We start from the raw sequence: 13,454 nt of genomic DNA on the forward strand, positions 1-13,454 counted from the left end.
ACCTCTTGGTACATTTCAAGTGACACGAGTTCCTTCCTGCTAAGAATATCAAAGAGTGACAAGTACAACATGTAATCACGCGCCTGCAAAAGAGAGGAACTAATCATGGCACCACAAGTTATAGTAGTCATGTTATTGCATCATTAAGAAAATATGAAGTAATATCAATCATATTCAACTAATTCTCGATGTCAGGAGCAATGAAGTTTCTGCTCTCTTATCACAGAGTTCTCTTTTTGATAATTGATGTTAAGTGTTACTTTTATAGCATGAGCTTGCACCTAACTATATTACAACTAATACGTACTAAGAGACATTAATTTGACAAAATATAGCATTACTCAAAATTCAATGTCATACTACATACACAAACTATTGCGAAGAATAGAGAAAGATGCTTATGTGGTCGTAACTGGCTCTTCTAAAGATGCAACCTTTCCATAGACTAATAAGGTGATGATCTCCATGCATCATATAAAAGTCAATGCTAATGGAGGCTTGTCACCACAAAACTTTCAATTGCCGGTGCTGCCCTAAGTTATGAAATTACCCAGGCAGCATAACACAACATTTAAAGGCCTATATGCTCACAGGTTAGGGGTTGCCTAAATGTAAAATTATCAAAAAAGAAATGTTCTAAATTTCAAATATTTGTTACAACTTTCATTATTGCAAGCCTGTTATCAAGAGAGAAAATGATTGTTTGTTGGGAGAGGCTAAACATTTTGTCAACTCAAAGCTAACCTGGGATCATAGGAATAGGCTCAGGACTCGGGAGTATCCGTTGAAATCTGCAGCTTCTCCCACAATTTGAAGAAACAAGGACATAGAAACAGGTGTTACGATAATTCAAATACGAAAGGGACAATGGACTATTCTTAGTTTCTTGAAATGCTAGCATGAGGCTACTCCGCTATTCATTTTAGATGGAATATGGTTTCATTCTTGTTTGAAGACGGGTGCAGGGAAAGCATATCTAAGCAAGTAATGAATCCTTACAAAAGAGGACTTATATCTGTTATGGATGTGGGGGTATGAGAGTTGCTTAGCCGGTAGTATGAGTTTGGCTGCCCAAAGCATCTAAAAAGATTTTCTTTATTATGACTGCCCAAGGAATGTGAAATAAGCACAATGAATGGAATAAAACCATAAAAAGTAAAGTAAATTATTCAAAAGTAAAGGCTGGAAACTTCATTACCAGGAGACAAAAGGAACAACTAAATGAATTAATTATGATTCCACAGTAATGGGGATATTTCCAGTCAAGGGAAGTTAGGATATAGATATAATATTACAGTATTTTCTACCTTAATTTAAGATATTTAAATGGTTCTACAAATCATATAAGAGAAGTCAACTGAGTATTTAACTTCAGCCACAGTAATAAATTTCTAGAGTCCAATTAAGTGCATTGCCAGAAAAAAAAATAAAGTAGCCACCTGATTGTTGCTATCTAAAATTTGGCTTTGCTACAAAAAGAAGTAGCATATTGTAAGTGAGACTAGGTTATCAAATGTGTAAGCTATTTGTGAGCAACTTGTATTTCATCCTGTATTTGGTTTAGAGAACAAATTGCAGTCGATTAATATCTGAAATTCAGAATTGTCCATCTGATGGATCTTTATGTGGTATGTCACACAAGCATCATATAGAGGTACATTATCTGAGTAGCATTAAATCATATTTTTAGTCAACATATGCAAATAACACAGTTAATCATAAAGAACCATCGAAGAATATATTCCTCGAATCTCATTAATGAATCAAAGAACAAATCTTCGCGATCGTGTCAAGTGCCTCACGTTCAACTTCAAATTGACTTTAGCAGTTTAGCTATGTTTGAACTCTGAAAATGTCTTCGCTTGCTCACCTCAGGCTGATTGATGTTAGAATTTACTGATAGAGACCTCACGAATAACAATGGGCAACATTAATTATATAAAAAAGAGTTTAGGAAAACATATATGTTGCAGACACTGAGAAAATGTGCTTTGTCTGTCTCATAGAGTTCACTGTAAGAATTCCATTTCTAGCTACAGCAAGTTGAATTCGTCTATTGCATTTGATCCTTGAGGCATATAAGACCAGCCAACAGTTCATCACAGAGAAACCATCATAACAGAACAACACAGTTAATAATTACCTCCTCAATTCTGCATTACCCATAAAATAAGCACAATTCTCTTATGAGAAAAGAGATTATCTAAAACCACTTCTCACCTTCACTTTCTTCACAAAGATGAGAGACTCCTCAAAGGTAACAGGCCTCCATTTAGCTAGCAAGGCACTGAAATCCAACATCAGACTTGAATGCCCTCTAAACATGAACTTTTCCCTCGCCATAACCTTCACAATCTCATCACAAACAACGTAACAACGCCATGTTATCCACGATATAACAATAGAATTAGAAGGCCAGAATGAGAATCAGATAAATTACAGCTGCAATCAGCAGTACCATAACACTAAGAATCAAATAATCCACTGGAATTTTAGAAAAAAAGAGACTTCAAATAAAGAACCCATCAACAAAAACATCAGAAAGGAATGGGAAAAGAAGTGATTGCAGATTCTAGTCTGAAACCAATCAATAGCTACGGAATAACCCAATTGGAGATCAACAAAGAAGACGCATAAAATCCAGAAAAGAACAGCTTTGCTTACCAACCCAATGATTATGAGCGACGAAAAGAAGGAAAGGTAGCAGCTTTGGAGGCTCGGGAAGGAGAAACCAAAGAGGGACAAGAAAAGGGAAAAAAGAAGCCAAAGAGGCGTTGGAGACTTAGGAGCAAAGGGAGCTTATTCTCACCGGCACTTTCGTGACCGCCCGAGTAGTTCTCGTCACCGCAGTGAGATTACCGACAGGGATTAGGTTGATAGGATTATAACCGACCCGGATCCGTTATCACTCTGATCCGACCCATTTTGACTGGATGGCAATTGCCAAGCCATAAAGTGGACTTCTTGCAAATTAATTGCAGTTGTTTTTGAAGGAGAAATTACAATTTACTCCCTCATAATTTGACTCAATTACATAAAAACTTCATATATTTTCAACTTAAATCTAACTCATGTGGTCCGAGTACTTATTTTTTCCCATTATTTTAGATCAACTTAAATGTCTAAGTTGAAGGTTAGTCGTTAGAGATAATAAGTCTTTTAACGCATTCAAAATATAACGATTAGAACTTAGATGACAAAGATAAGCTAAATATATATAATCTAAAATTTTATAAATATTATTTTAGATGAATTAAAAATTTTATCTAATTTTCTACAAATTTATCTCTGACAAAGATCTTCAAATTTGATATTTAGATTTATCATATATGATATGAACTTCCGATATTATAATTATGACTTAAAACTTTTAAAATATTCTTTTAGAATTGCTATTATAGTTCTGATAGAATATTTATTAAATACTTCTAGCATATAGTTCTTAACTAAAGTTAACAAATGCATATCAATAACTAAAATAACTTTCTTTTGTAAAATTTATTGTGTAAAATATTTATTACTAATTTTTTTCCTCTAATAAAAAAGAAGATTTTTTGCTTGTACTATAATATCATGTAGCATTAGACAGTTCTTGAATGATTTTAAAAAATGCATATAATGGCAAAATTTTATTTTTATAATGAAAGTTTAGTTCTAACTATGATTAGTTAGATTTAATTAGAGTTTGCAGGAAGAATATAGTGACAATTATGATATTTAAAAATTCTTTGGTGGCAAGTATGTAAAAATCTCTATATTATTTATTCATAAAGTTTTTAGACTTAGACCAGAGTAAGTCATCAAAGTCCTGGATAAGAATAGTTCTTGATTCCTTGTTCCCTATGCTTGTTTGGTTGCCAGATAAGATGGGTATAGTTAGTGCTTGGAATAAGTCACTTGTTTTTGTCAAGGAAAGAGAGGAGAAAAAGTTAGGAATTATGATATGATTTGAGATTATATCAAGATTCTAAGCACTTAGCCCAATTAGGTTAACTATTTTCAAGTATAGCTTTTCTTTCTAAAAAATTTGCATGTAAAAGAGACCCAACATTAATAAATCATTTGGTTGGAAGAGCAAAAAGATTAAACTTGTTATTTAAAAATAATCAGTAGGATTATTGAATCATTAGAATTAATTATAATAAACAGTTCTAATAAATTGATGAATATTAAACCATGCTCCATGTTTTGTAGCTTTTTTCCTAGAAATTCTTTACGTTACGTAAATATTTTGTAAAATATAAGATATCTTATTTGTGGCAAATAGTTATTGTAGATGGAATTGTTTGGTGATTTTATGGCTTGTCTTTATAGCTCGGCTCGGTTGAAATTGATTGGTGTAGTTGGCTTAGAGAAGTAGTTCAGTAGCGTCGATGGCTTTGAACAATGTTTCGATAGCGTTTAGTTCAGAGTAATAATTCGATTATACACACGACTTGAAACCTAAACTATGTGAATTTATATATTAGCTAAAACGGGATGAAATTAGTTTTTTATCCGGCCCATATCTAACCCTCGAGAATAAAAAAAAATGCTTCATAAATCACTGTTCTTTTTCATGATTTATGTTTGAGACCAAGAAAGTGGTAAAGAATATTAAGACAATTTCATATACTATAATCTCCAAAGTCCAACATATACATAGAATGATCCTTCTACTACCTAGCACCATTAGGAAGAAGCCCTAATTCTTGGAGTGGAATGTCTCTCAAGTAGAGAATGTTTTTATTTTATTTCTCACTTTAGATTGATGTTCTTCATATAATGTGCAAGCTGTTCCTCAAAAGAGTCAGAAGAAGAGTCAGTAGTGATCTCATGGCCATCAGGTACAAAGATGTTGAAGCCAAAGAGCAAATCTGGATGGCCACAAAATAATGTCTCTACCTTCAAGACTACTTCATGAGTATCAATCCTACTATGTGCAAAAAAGAAAAACAAAGAGAGTTAATATTAGATGAATAATAAAAGATAGAAGTGTTTAAAAAAGAAAGAAAGAAAAAAGAAAGAAAAAAAATGGCAGTAATTAATAAAAAAAGAGAGTAAAAACCTAACCTTTTGCTTGCAAAGTCCTTCATGATGTCAAGGAATTCCTGATACTTAGCTAGTTGGCCTTGAAATGTTTTTCTCACTATACCCAGAAACTCCAGTGCATCGTCTGTAGATATTTTTCTGCAGTTACATCCATAAGTGAAAGAATTTAGAAGATATACATCCATTAAATGAATTCCAAAAGAGTAGAAATAACAATTCTCAGTCTCAAAAAAAAAAAAAAAAAAAAACCTTCCTTTTGATATACATATGTTTTAATGTAATATATGGTCTTTTTTTTGCATATATTTTCTTATATACTCCAAACTCCAAATTTGATATTTATATGTATACTTTTTAAAACTCTTATTTTTCTAGTACCCTTGGAGTTAACTAATAATTAAAATTTGAAAAATTTTAGAAACTATTCTTATTCTAATTTTCATAAATTATTTTTAGTTAAGGATATTTATCTTATTTCTATTAATTATTGGGATTTAATTTGAAAAGTATTCATATGGGTATCTATGTACAATTGTACATACAAGCAACAAGCAAGCAAGGGGTTTTTGAAAGGTATACAAACAAAACACACACACACACACACACACACCCATTATATATTTACACACACACACACGTAATATATGCATATATACGTGTAAAAGTGTTGCATTAGAAGTACTGTTGTCAACTTGTTTGATCTGAGAGAGAGAGAGATGTTTACTTGTTTCCTGGCATGATAGGGGGATAAACCATGGCTTCCTGGGTAGGTTGATGAAGCAATGACAGCCTTCTGATGAGAATCGAATGGAGAAGGATGGATCGCAGACAAAAATATCTATGCAGAAGAGAAGGTGCTTCTGTCGTCTGCCTCCCTCCTCTAGTCGTTTATACAGGACTTAGGGAGAGGGAAGAGTCCTTCAACGTTTTATAGCAAAGATTTTCTAGAATTCCTCTCCATATCTTCCACGTATCATGCTTACTTTCCAGCAGAGAATGATTCAAATCTTAGATAGTTTTCCCCCTCTTGTGTGCCTATTCTTTTGCCATATCTACTACAACAAACTCAAAATAAATTAAATTAAAATAAAATAAAAATAGAAACACAAGTTTATCAGAGAGTAACTCCAATAAGTTCCTACCCTCAAAGAAAGATTTGCTATGCTCTCCAACATTTGAGATACCCTATATTTGAGTTATTTTACTTTAGTGTAAGTTTTGATTCCCTATATATAATTTGAATTTAGTGACCAATTAACTAGGGTTAATGATATTTTGTAACAAAATTTGCACAATAGAGGGAGAGGGTGGATTCTTAGCGGGTCGGATTGAATTTGAACCGCGTAGTCGGTACTACGCTAGATGCATGTTTAAGCCAGCTAAACTTCAATAAAAGAAAAAAAAGAAACAACTAATTATTTAACATTAATCTAATAGTTTAAGCTTTTGGATTTAATCTTATAGTGGAGGCACGTTAGCATTCCATGCACAATATTAGCATCACTGACAAAGAATTAAGGTAAGCAATAAAGCTATTGCTATCTGAATAATAACTAGGCATGCATTAGATTCAAGGAGACATGAAGCAAGAAAGCAGTGAGGAAAAAAGTGTTCACTTTGCTCCCAAATTGAACTAAATGATATGATTATTAAACCCATGACATAACTTGTTTCAAACTTTTGGAACCATCTCCACGGTGGTTGGACTCCCCCATCTCTCAAACAGAATCATGTGTCTAGACATTTAATGGATGCAATCAGAACCAATCAAGCCAGATAGATCCCTTGTAACATATGACTCAATGTGGATCCACATTGCAAGCCACGCTGTTTGCCTCGACTTCCGCAACAAACTCGCTCGACCAACCGGAGGAAGAATGTTTGTGGTGTGGAGTCCTAGTGGTACCTAAGATCTGAAAATGTACCAGTGTGGTGGTTTCCATGTACAAAGAATCCTGCAGTCAATGTGCCTGAGGAGAATGGCCTGTGGCCATTTAATGTGAGAAATAACTAATTATACCATTCATCAAAATCTGAGAAGAGATTAACAACTGAAAAGAGATTAAAGTCAACAAACAGCTCATAGCCCCTGTGATATTGTCAAAAACACTAAAATCATCAAGTTATCAAAAGTAATGATCAAACAGTAGAATACATTTTTACTCCACTTGAAGTCACTGAATGATGCTGCTGTCGGAAATACCGGACTTAATGCAACTGATGTATATCAGAAGCTACTTCATTGAGAGATTAGATACCATCTTAAGGTTAACATAGTGAGCAGCAATACAAATATTATGTCAGTTCATAATGTACATCAATGACAACAACAATGAGATGTAACCCAAAATTAACATGTATCCTCTACCTCCGCAGAATTGGTATGAAGAAAGTTGGCTGTATGCCTGTATATTTTTGGCATGTCTACAAAATCAGTAATACACCAATGAATGAATGGAAAATTAATAACAATATAACAAGATGGGAATAATTTTAGCTGGCTGTTTATGGGGGAAGAAAGAATCCAGAGGAGTTTATGGAATCTCCATGTCAATAATGGAAACTTGAAGGGCATCGCAAGCACGGTTTGATGGGGGATTGAAGAGTGCTGCAGTAACGTGACCTCGCCATCCGGCAGTTTTTTGAGTGGTTATTATCCTACACCTGCTTCAAGAGAAGCATTTAATATAGCCTCAACCTATAAGGCTTCTGAAAATTTGGAAGTTGAATAACAAGCTTTACCACTCATGTCACGCTATATGTACTAAATACTGAATGAAACTGGCAGCTACTAATATATGTGGAAGATGCCTTATGGAGTACTTTTCAACATTGATACCTTATGGACGGTACAAAATTGATGTTCTCATTAGGTAAAAAATTCAAATACTTCAGTGTTATTATATACATGGTTTGTTATAGCATAAGGGCTCATACCAGTCTCGTCAACGGTCCAGATATATGCTAAACCTTCCCCAAGTGGGCTTCCACCAATGATGCATTAAGGTCTTCTCTAGATTGGGATCTTCGACTTGAAAGAGTTGTCTGACCCCGGAGGGGCTTATAGAAGGATCCCATTCCATTAGCAAATTGTATCTGACCTAAGCTACCAGCCGAATAGCTATGTGAAACACCCAATGGAGACATTGATGATTCCACAAGCTGAACGCTGCCTCCTCCTAACCCGTGTCCCATGCTAAATGGATGCTGCTCGGAACCTGCTACAGTAGGACTCAGCGGCATCTTTGTTCTTCCGTCACCTAATAAGTAAAAAGAACAGAACCATAATACATCAGATTCTGTTTCCATAGTTGCAATCAAGATACTTATTATTGTAGAATGGAATCTAAAAGAAAAAAAAAACAAGTAGAGAGCTCTGGTCCAATATAGAAGTTTGTCTACATCGTGATAATAAAGAAGTTAATAACTTGATATAAACATTGACATGTTAAATTGCAATGATACTTTCAACTTAGCTAATAGATAACAACAAATATTGAAGGAAGAGTTTACATGTGAAATCTGTGACTTAAAAGAAGCATTTGGACTACCCAGTAAAATTGTAGAAACGATGGCCTATTTCATAAGATCACATATGCTGAAATAAGAATATATGAGAAAGAAAGAAAAGAATGAAAGCTGAGAATAGGATAAAAGAATATAATTCCTCTTTTCAATTTTGCCCTGTATGCTTAAATTTAAGACGAACTATCAACAGATCGGTAAGGAGGCTATTGATGCTTGCTATCAGAAGCGTACACTGGTAATATGGATGGGGAACAGCCAAAAATCCAGAAAGAAATTGTAAAGAAGTAAAATTTTAGATCAGGCTAAATGACTTGCATTCATCGCAGGCAAGAAAATTGATGAAACTGGAAGTTCCAAGTTCCAACCAGTAAGAATGGAAACTCACCAATCAATAAACAATATAAAAGGAGAAATATACAAATAAAAGATCTCCAATGCAAATGATCAAATTGGCCTAATAATATCATACAATTTAAGATGCTGGTGTCCCAATAAGCATGCACAATGAATAGCAGAGCAGTGTTGTGGATCTATAGCAAAATCACAGAGAACACATAACATAGGCAAAGTATGCAAACAAAAGAAACAAAGAAACTAACTAGCTATATGGCAAGCCTAGTAAGAGTTGACTATTACAGAATAAAGCGAAATAAAATTACCTTGATGAAAAGTTTGTCGGTCAAAATTAATTGAATTCGTATTAATGGTAATGCAGAGATCATAGAACGCTTTAACTTATAAGTTGACTGAAGAAGCTTCATTGGCTAGTCTTAACAAAGCAAGTAACATTACAAAAAGAATTCTTTTCAATTTTCCTTCTATGAATGGAAAAGGTGAGATGCCACAAATTTCATATAAAAAAATTCTGCATTCATGACATGCTATTCTGGCAAATATCTAGCCAGAGAGAAATGCATGAGAGGATATACCAATTTGTGGCCTCAACATAGAAGTTCTTGCAAGTGGTTATGAGAAACCCAATTAGAAGTCTTACCTGGACTAATAGAACCCCACCCCTGAAACCTGAAAGGGGATGACATATAGTTGGTTGCACTATTATGCCTGAAAAGTGGAAGGTATGACCTGCGGAAAATTCTTGGCATCCAATTTTTGCGACATGACAGGGCACATAGTAATAATATAAATGATATCACGAACAATATCCAAAGAATCTTCGGATTTATCTCTGCATGTAGAAGTCTATACCCTTGAAGACCAATTCTGTTAGATAACGAGTTTCCAGCCTCTGTTAAAGCAACGCCTAGTGTCCAGGTGATACTACCAGAGCCAATGACCACTTGGTTATCCTTGATGTGCAATCCATCCCTTAGAAGAGATGCGATATATGGAGCCCTGAAGCAATACTGTTCTATAAAAGGCTGTGGTGCAACACTACTCTTTGCAACTTCCCATGGTTTCTCACAAAACTGCTGACCCAACTTCAAAACATCTTCAAGAGTAGCCTCTGAGGTCAAATTGAAAAACCGGAAGACCACAAAGAACCCAGCAATGGCATAGAACTGCCCGTGTGGTTTTGGTAGACCATCGCGAAGTGCACAAGGTTTGAGTTTACAATCAAATCCAGAGCTTACATTAGACCATTCAGAAAGATTCACTGTTATCTTTGCAACAGCGCTACATTGCTCCCAGTGAGGAGCACCAATTAGTTGAACAACTGTTCCAGGTTTCCCTTTGCTCATGGTTCTACCTCCAATAAGGGGACTTCCTTCTTGGTTAAGCGCAGCACAGTAAGAACAAGAATAATCCTCTCTGTACCCATTCTGCAAGCATGGATGCTTAATCTGAATTTTACCATTATCTACACCAGCCATAGTTGTTCCTCCTAGACTTTTTAGGAGATGGGCAACAGATCTATCAAATGCATCATTTAATCCATATCCTGAGAGAGAATATGCACTGAGATGATGACTAGCAGCTCCAATCCTCAAACTTATAGTTGTATCATCATGCATTGGTTTTTCTGTTTCAAAAGTAACTTGCAATGATGAACCACCCAAATCTAGTGAGCCATAAGTCATTCTAGGTGGCAAGGAACCCAACAACCCCATATGATGGTTAAGAGCTATCCATCCATAATAAGCTTCCTCCATGCCTGTTATAATCTTAACCCAGTCTCTATTACACAAGAATGAAGAATTCTTTAAAATGGTCCATGCCTTGTCCAGAAGCCACTGTGAATCAGAACTTGGTAACCTGCGAACACCTGCTGTAGCATACAGAAAAAGAGAGGTATGCTTATGGGCATGTCTTGGTATCTGCTTTTCAGCCCAGTGAAGAAGTGGCTTTATTGCAGCTTTTAGGCCAGAAGCATTTCGTACTAGTTTATCAAAACCAGGCTCAGTTTCCATACGCTGGTAAGCACGGCCACTTCTAGCATTATATTTCTGCTGAGGATGTTCAGGTAATGATCTCAAGGCAATAGGCAAATTTGCATTTCCTTTGGTTTGATCAATAGACCACTCATAGACATACACTCGTGTGCCTGTACTACCACAATCAAGGATCACATAATACTTGGACGCTCTAGGAGGCAGATAACTACTAAAGTATCTTGAACATACATAAATCAGTAAAAACAATAAGAGAAGTGCACTAGCACCTAAAACTGCTCGTATCCATTTCTTTCGTTTAGTTGGGGTTGATGGAGATGATTTCTCCTTAGAAAAGCTTGATGCAACACCTTCTCTTTCTAGAGTACGGAGAGGTTTTGTACGTCCATAACTCTGATCAGTTTCAAGGTCAAATTCTCTCTCTGCTGGATCAATTTTAGTGAATGTTGGGAGATCTTGTAGAGACAAAGAAATCCGCATAATTCTTCACTATTCCAGTTTAATTTGTCCAATATCTCAGTCCAACCTATATGATGCCAAATAACTACTTCAACATGCTAGGACAATAACAACTAGAATGCTGGCAAATGAAAGATATGATAAAATAACTATTTTTCAACAGATATAAAAGACAGAATTCCTAGAAAGCAACTCAACGACTTTGTTTACAAATATATAAAAACATGTGAATTAAAAAAATCCAGAATGAGAACAAAATAAAAAGGATTCTCTTGTTCTTCCTATAAGAAGAATACCCCTTTCAGGATGTTAAAATTTACAAAATGCAAAACCAGTAGAACAAAATGCCAAGTGACAAAAGAAATACCAAATCACGCAATAGTAAATTAAATATATTTATATATCACAGTTCATTTCCACATAACATGACAGAAGAGAAAAGATAAAGAGAATCAGCTCAACAGATAAACAAATTCTCCAAATTGCATCTAGTCATCTACAACTACTACACACTAACAGAAGGATGCTGGGACAAAAAATGAAATGAATCAAGTTACAGAGAAAGTAGGTAAAACCGTAAAAGTGTCAAATAATTCATTTTGACCAATGCACCTTAAACCAATGACACTCCACGGGGCAAGACATGAAGAAATTCTTAGGACCAAGCTACCAGAATTATTTTATCTCTCCAAAGTTTCTTGTTAAAGTGACCATATAACATCACACAGAAATGATATAATGATGAATCAGGGAGAAATTGACAAACTGTGAGCAATTGTATAATATGACACATTTTCTTAAGACCTTGACTAATAAAATTATGTTTTTCTATCTTAATAAAGGTAGTTAACTTCAATTGAGCATTCAAAAATGCAATACATAACTACATCAAATAGCATAATTAAAAAAAAAAGAGAAGCTAACAGGAACTAATGGAACTCGTAACTTCTTGGCAAAAACTAAGAGGTAAAAGCATCCCAGAAGAGACAAGCTTCCATACATGCATTGAAATGTTTGATTCAGTAAACTCAAACAAGAACATATATGTCCTGAAAAACAAATGATTGCCTCTTTCTCACTTTCTTATCATATATTATCAAATTTAGAGGTTGCATAGCAGACAAATCTTATGCTGGAAGATTAATTATGATTTAGACTCCTATGACAATCCAATAGCAGTTCAGATCACATGCAAAACGACCAGGCGCTATCTATTCCAGGTGCCAAACCATACCTAGTTAGCATAGAAAGGTATAAAACTCATAACGGCAATTCCTACAACTACAAAACCAACTCTCCCTAAAACCAGCACGCCTTTCGAAGAAAAGATCTACCTTTACACTGTCCCAATCATCATTCCAACAAATCAGGCAAAGATCCTCCTTTACCATCAAGGAAAGAAGACCCAAAAAGAAATCCCGACCAGAAAAATCACAACAAGCATCCAAATCAACATATCACACCGCAATCAATAGGCGCTACCCAATCCGAAACCTAACAGATCAATGGGCAGCCAAATCTCATCAAATTACACCCGTTGAACGAGAAAACACTTCAGATCTTTCGGCAAGGAAGCAGGATCGCTAAAAAGCTTCGAACCAGTCGACTGACCTACGCCCGTGGCCCTATCCAGCAGCGATTGGTGGGGCCGGCGGCTCGCGCTGCGGAGGCGAGAGAGGAAAATCGCCGGTGATGGTCGTTCAGGTTGTGAGAGAGAGATATAGAGAGAGAGAGATATAGAGAGAGAGAGAGAGAGAGAGTAGTTTGGTGATGAGAGAGAGAGTAAAAGAAAAGAAAAGTGTGCTACATGCCTAAATAATATAAAAATAATAACAGGGATTTTTTTTTAATGGTGAGAAGTGTACTAATAATCCTAAATTAACCACTAAATAGAGTAATAATGGAAGAGAGACTTAAAAAAAGAGAGGATTATTAGATCTAGGTGGGTCCCCCCCCTTCCCTTGTCCATTGGGCATTTGGGCTTGGCCGGGGTCATATCGGATCGGGTAGTGTTCAGTTCGGTTCGGTTCGGATCGGATCGGTAAGACTATAACCACTGTGATCCACGACCCGGCTTAAATGTAA

The 13,454-nt window shown here is 35.4% G+C and overlaps 1 protein-coding gene across 6 annotated transcripts; it reads right to left on the reverse strand.

Moving 5' to 3' along the window:
* Positions 1 to 6,551: 6,551 nt before the first annotated feature.
* LOC140792819 (probable apyrase 7) lies at positions 6,552 to 13,148 on the reverse strand. Of its 6 annotated transcripts, XM_073144037.1 has the most exons (5): positions 12,981 to 13,148; positions 11,180 to 11,436; positions 9,554 to 11,062; positions 7,969 to 8,291; positions 7,223 to 7,695 (listed from the first exon to the last, which is right to left on the reverse strand). In XM_073144037.1, exons 2-4 carry the CDS (start codon positions 11,388 to 11,390, stop codon positions 7,996 to 7,998), a joined length of 2,016 nt encoding a protein of 671 aa, XP_073000138.1. In that variant the 5' UTR covers positions 11,391 to 11,436; positions 12,981 to 13,148; the 3' UTR covers positions 7,223 to 7,695; positions 7,969 to 7,995. The 6 variants fall into 6 exon arrangements, with proteins under 6 accessions (XP_073000137.1, XP_073000134.1, XP_073000138.1 ...); XM_073144036.1 differs by lacking the exon at positions 7,223 to 7,695 and adding an exon at positions 6,552 to 7,001 and having other exon boundaries at positions 9,554 to 11,436; XM_073144033.1 differs by lacking the exon at positions 7,223 to 7,695 and adding an exon at positions 6,552 to 7,015 and having other exon boundaries at positions 9,554 to 11,436.
* Positions 13,149 to 13,454: the final 306 nt, after the last annotated feature.

This window comes from Typha latifolia, chromosome 7, assembly GCF_019914945.1.
Source record: "Typha latifolia isolate L0001 chromosome 7, TyphaL0001v2, whole genome shotgun sequence".
NCBI lineage: Eukaryota > Viridiplantae > Streptophyta > Magnoliopsida > Poales > Typhaceae > Typha > Typha latifolia.

Coding starts and splice junctions, on each gene's coding strand:
- LOC140792819 (XM_073144036.1), bottom strand. CDS start 11,390: ATGCGGATTTCTTTGTCTCTACAAGATCTCCCAACATTCACTAAAATT. Junction 8,292..9,553: donor GTGGGGTTCTATTAGTCCAG/GTAAGACTTCTA, acceptor TTTACTTATTAG/GTGACGGAAGAACAAAGATG.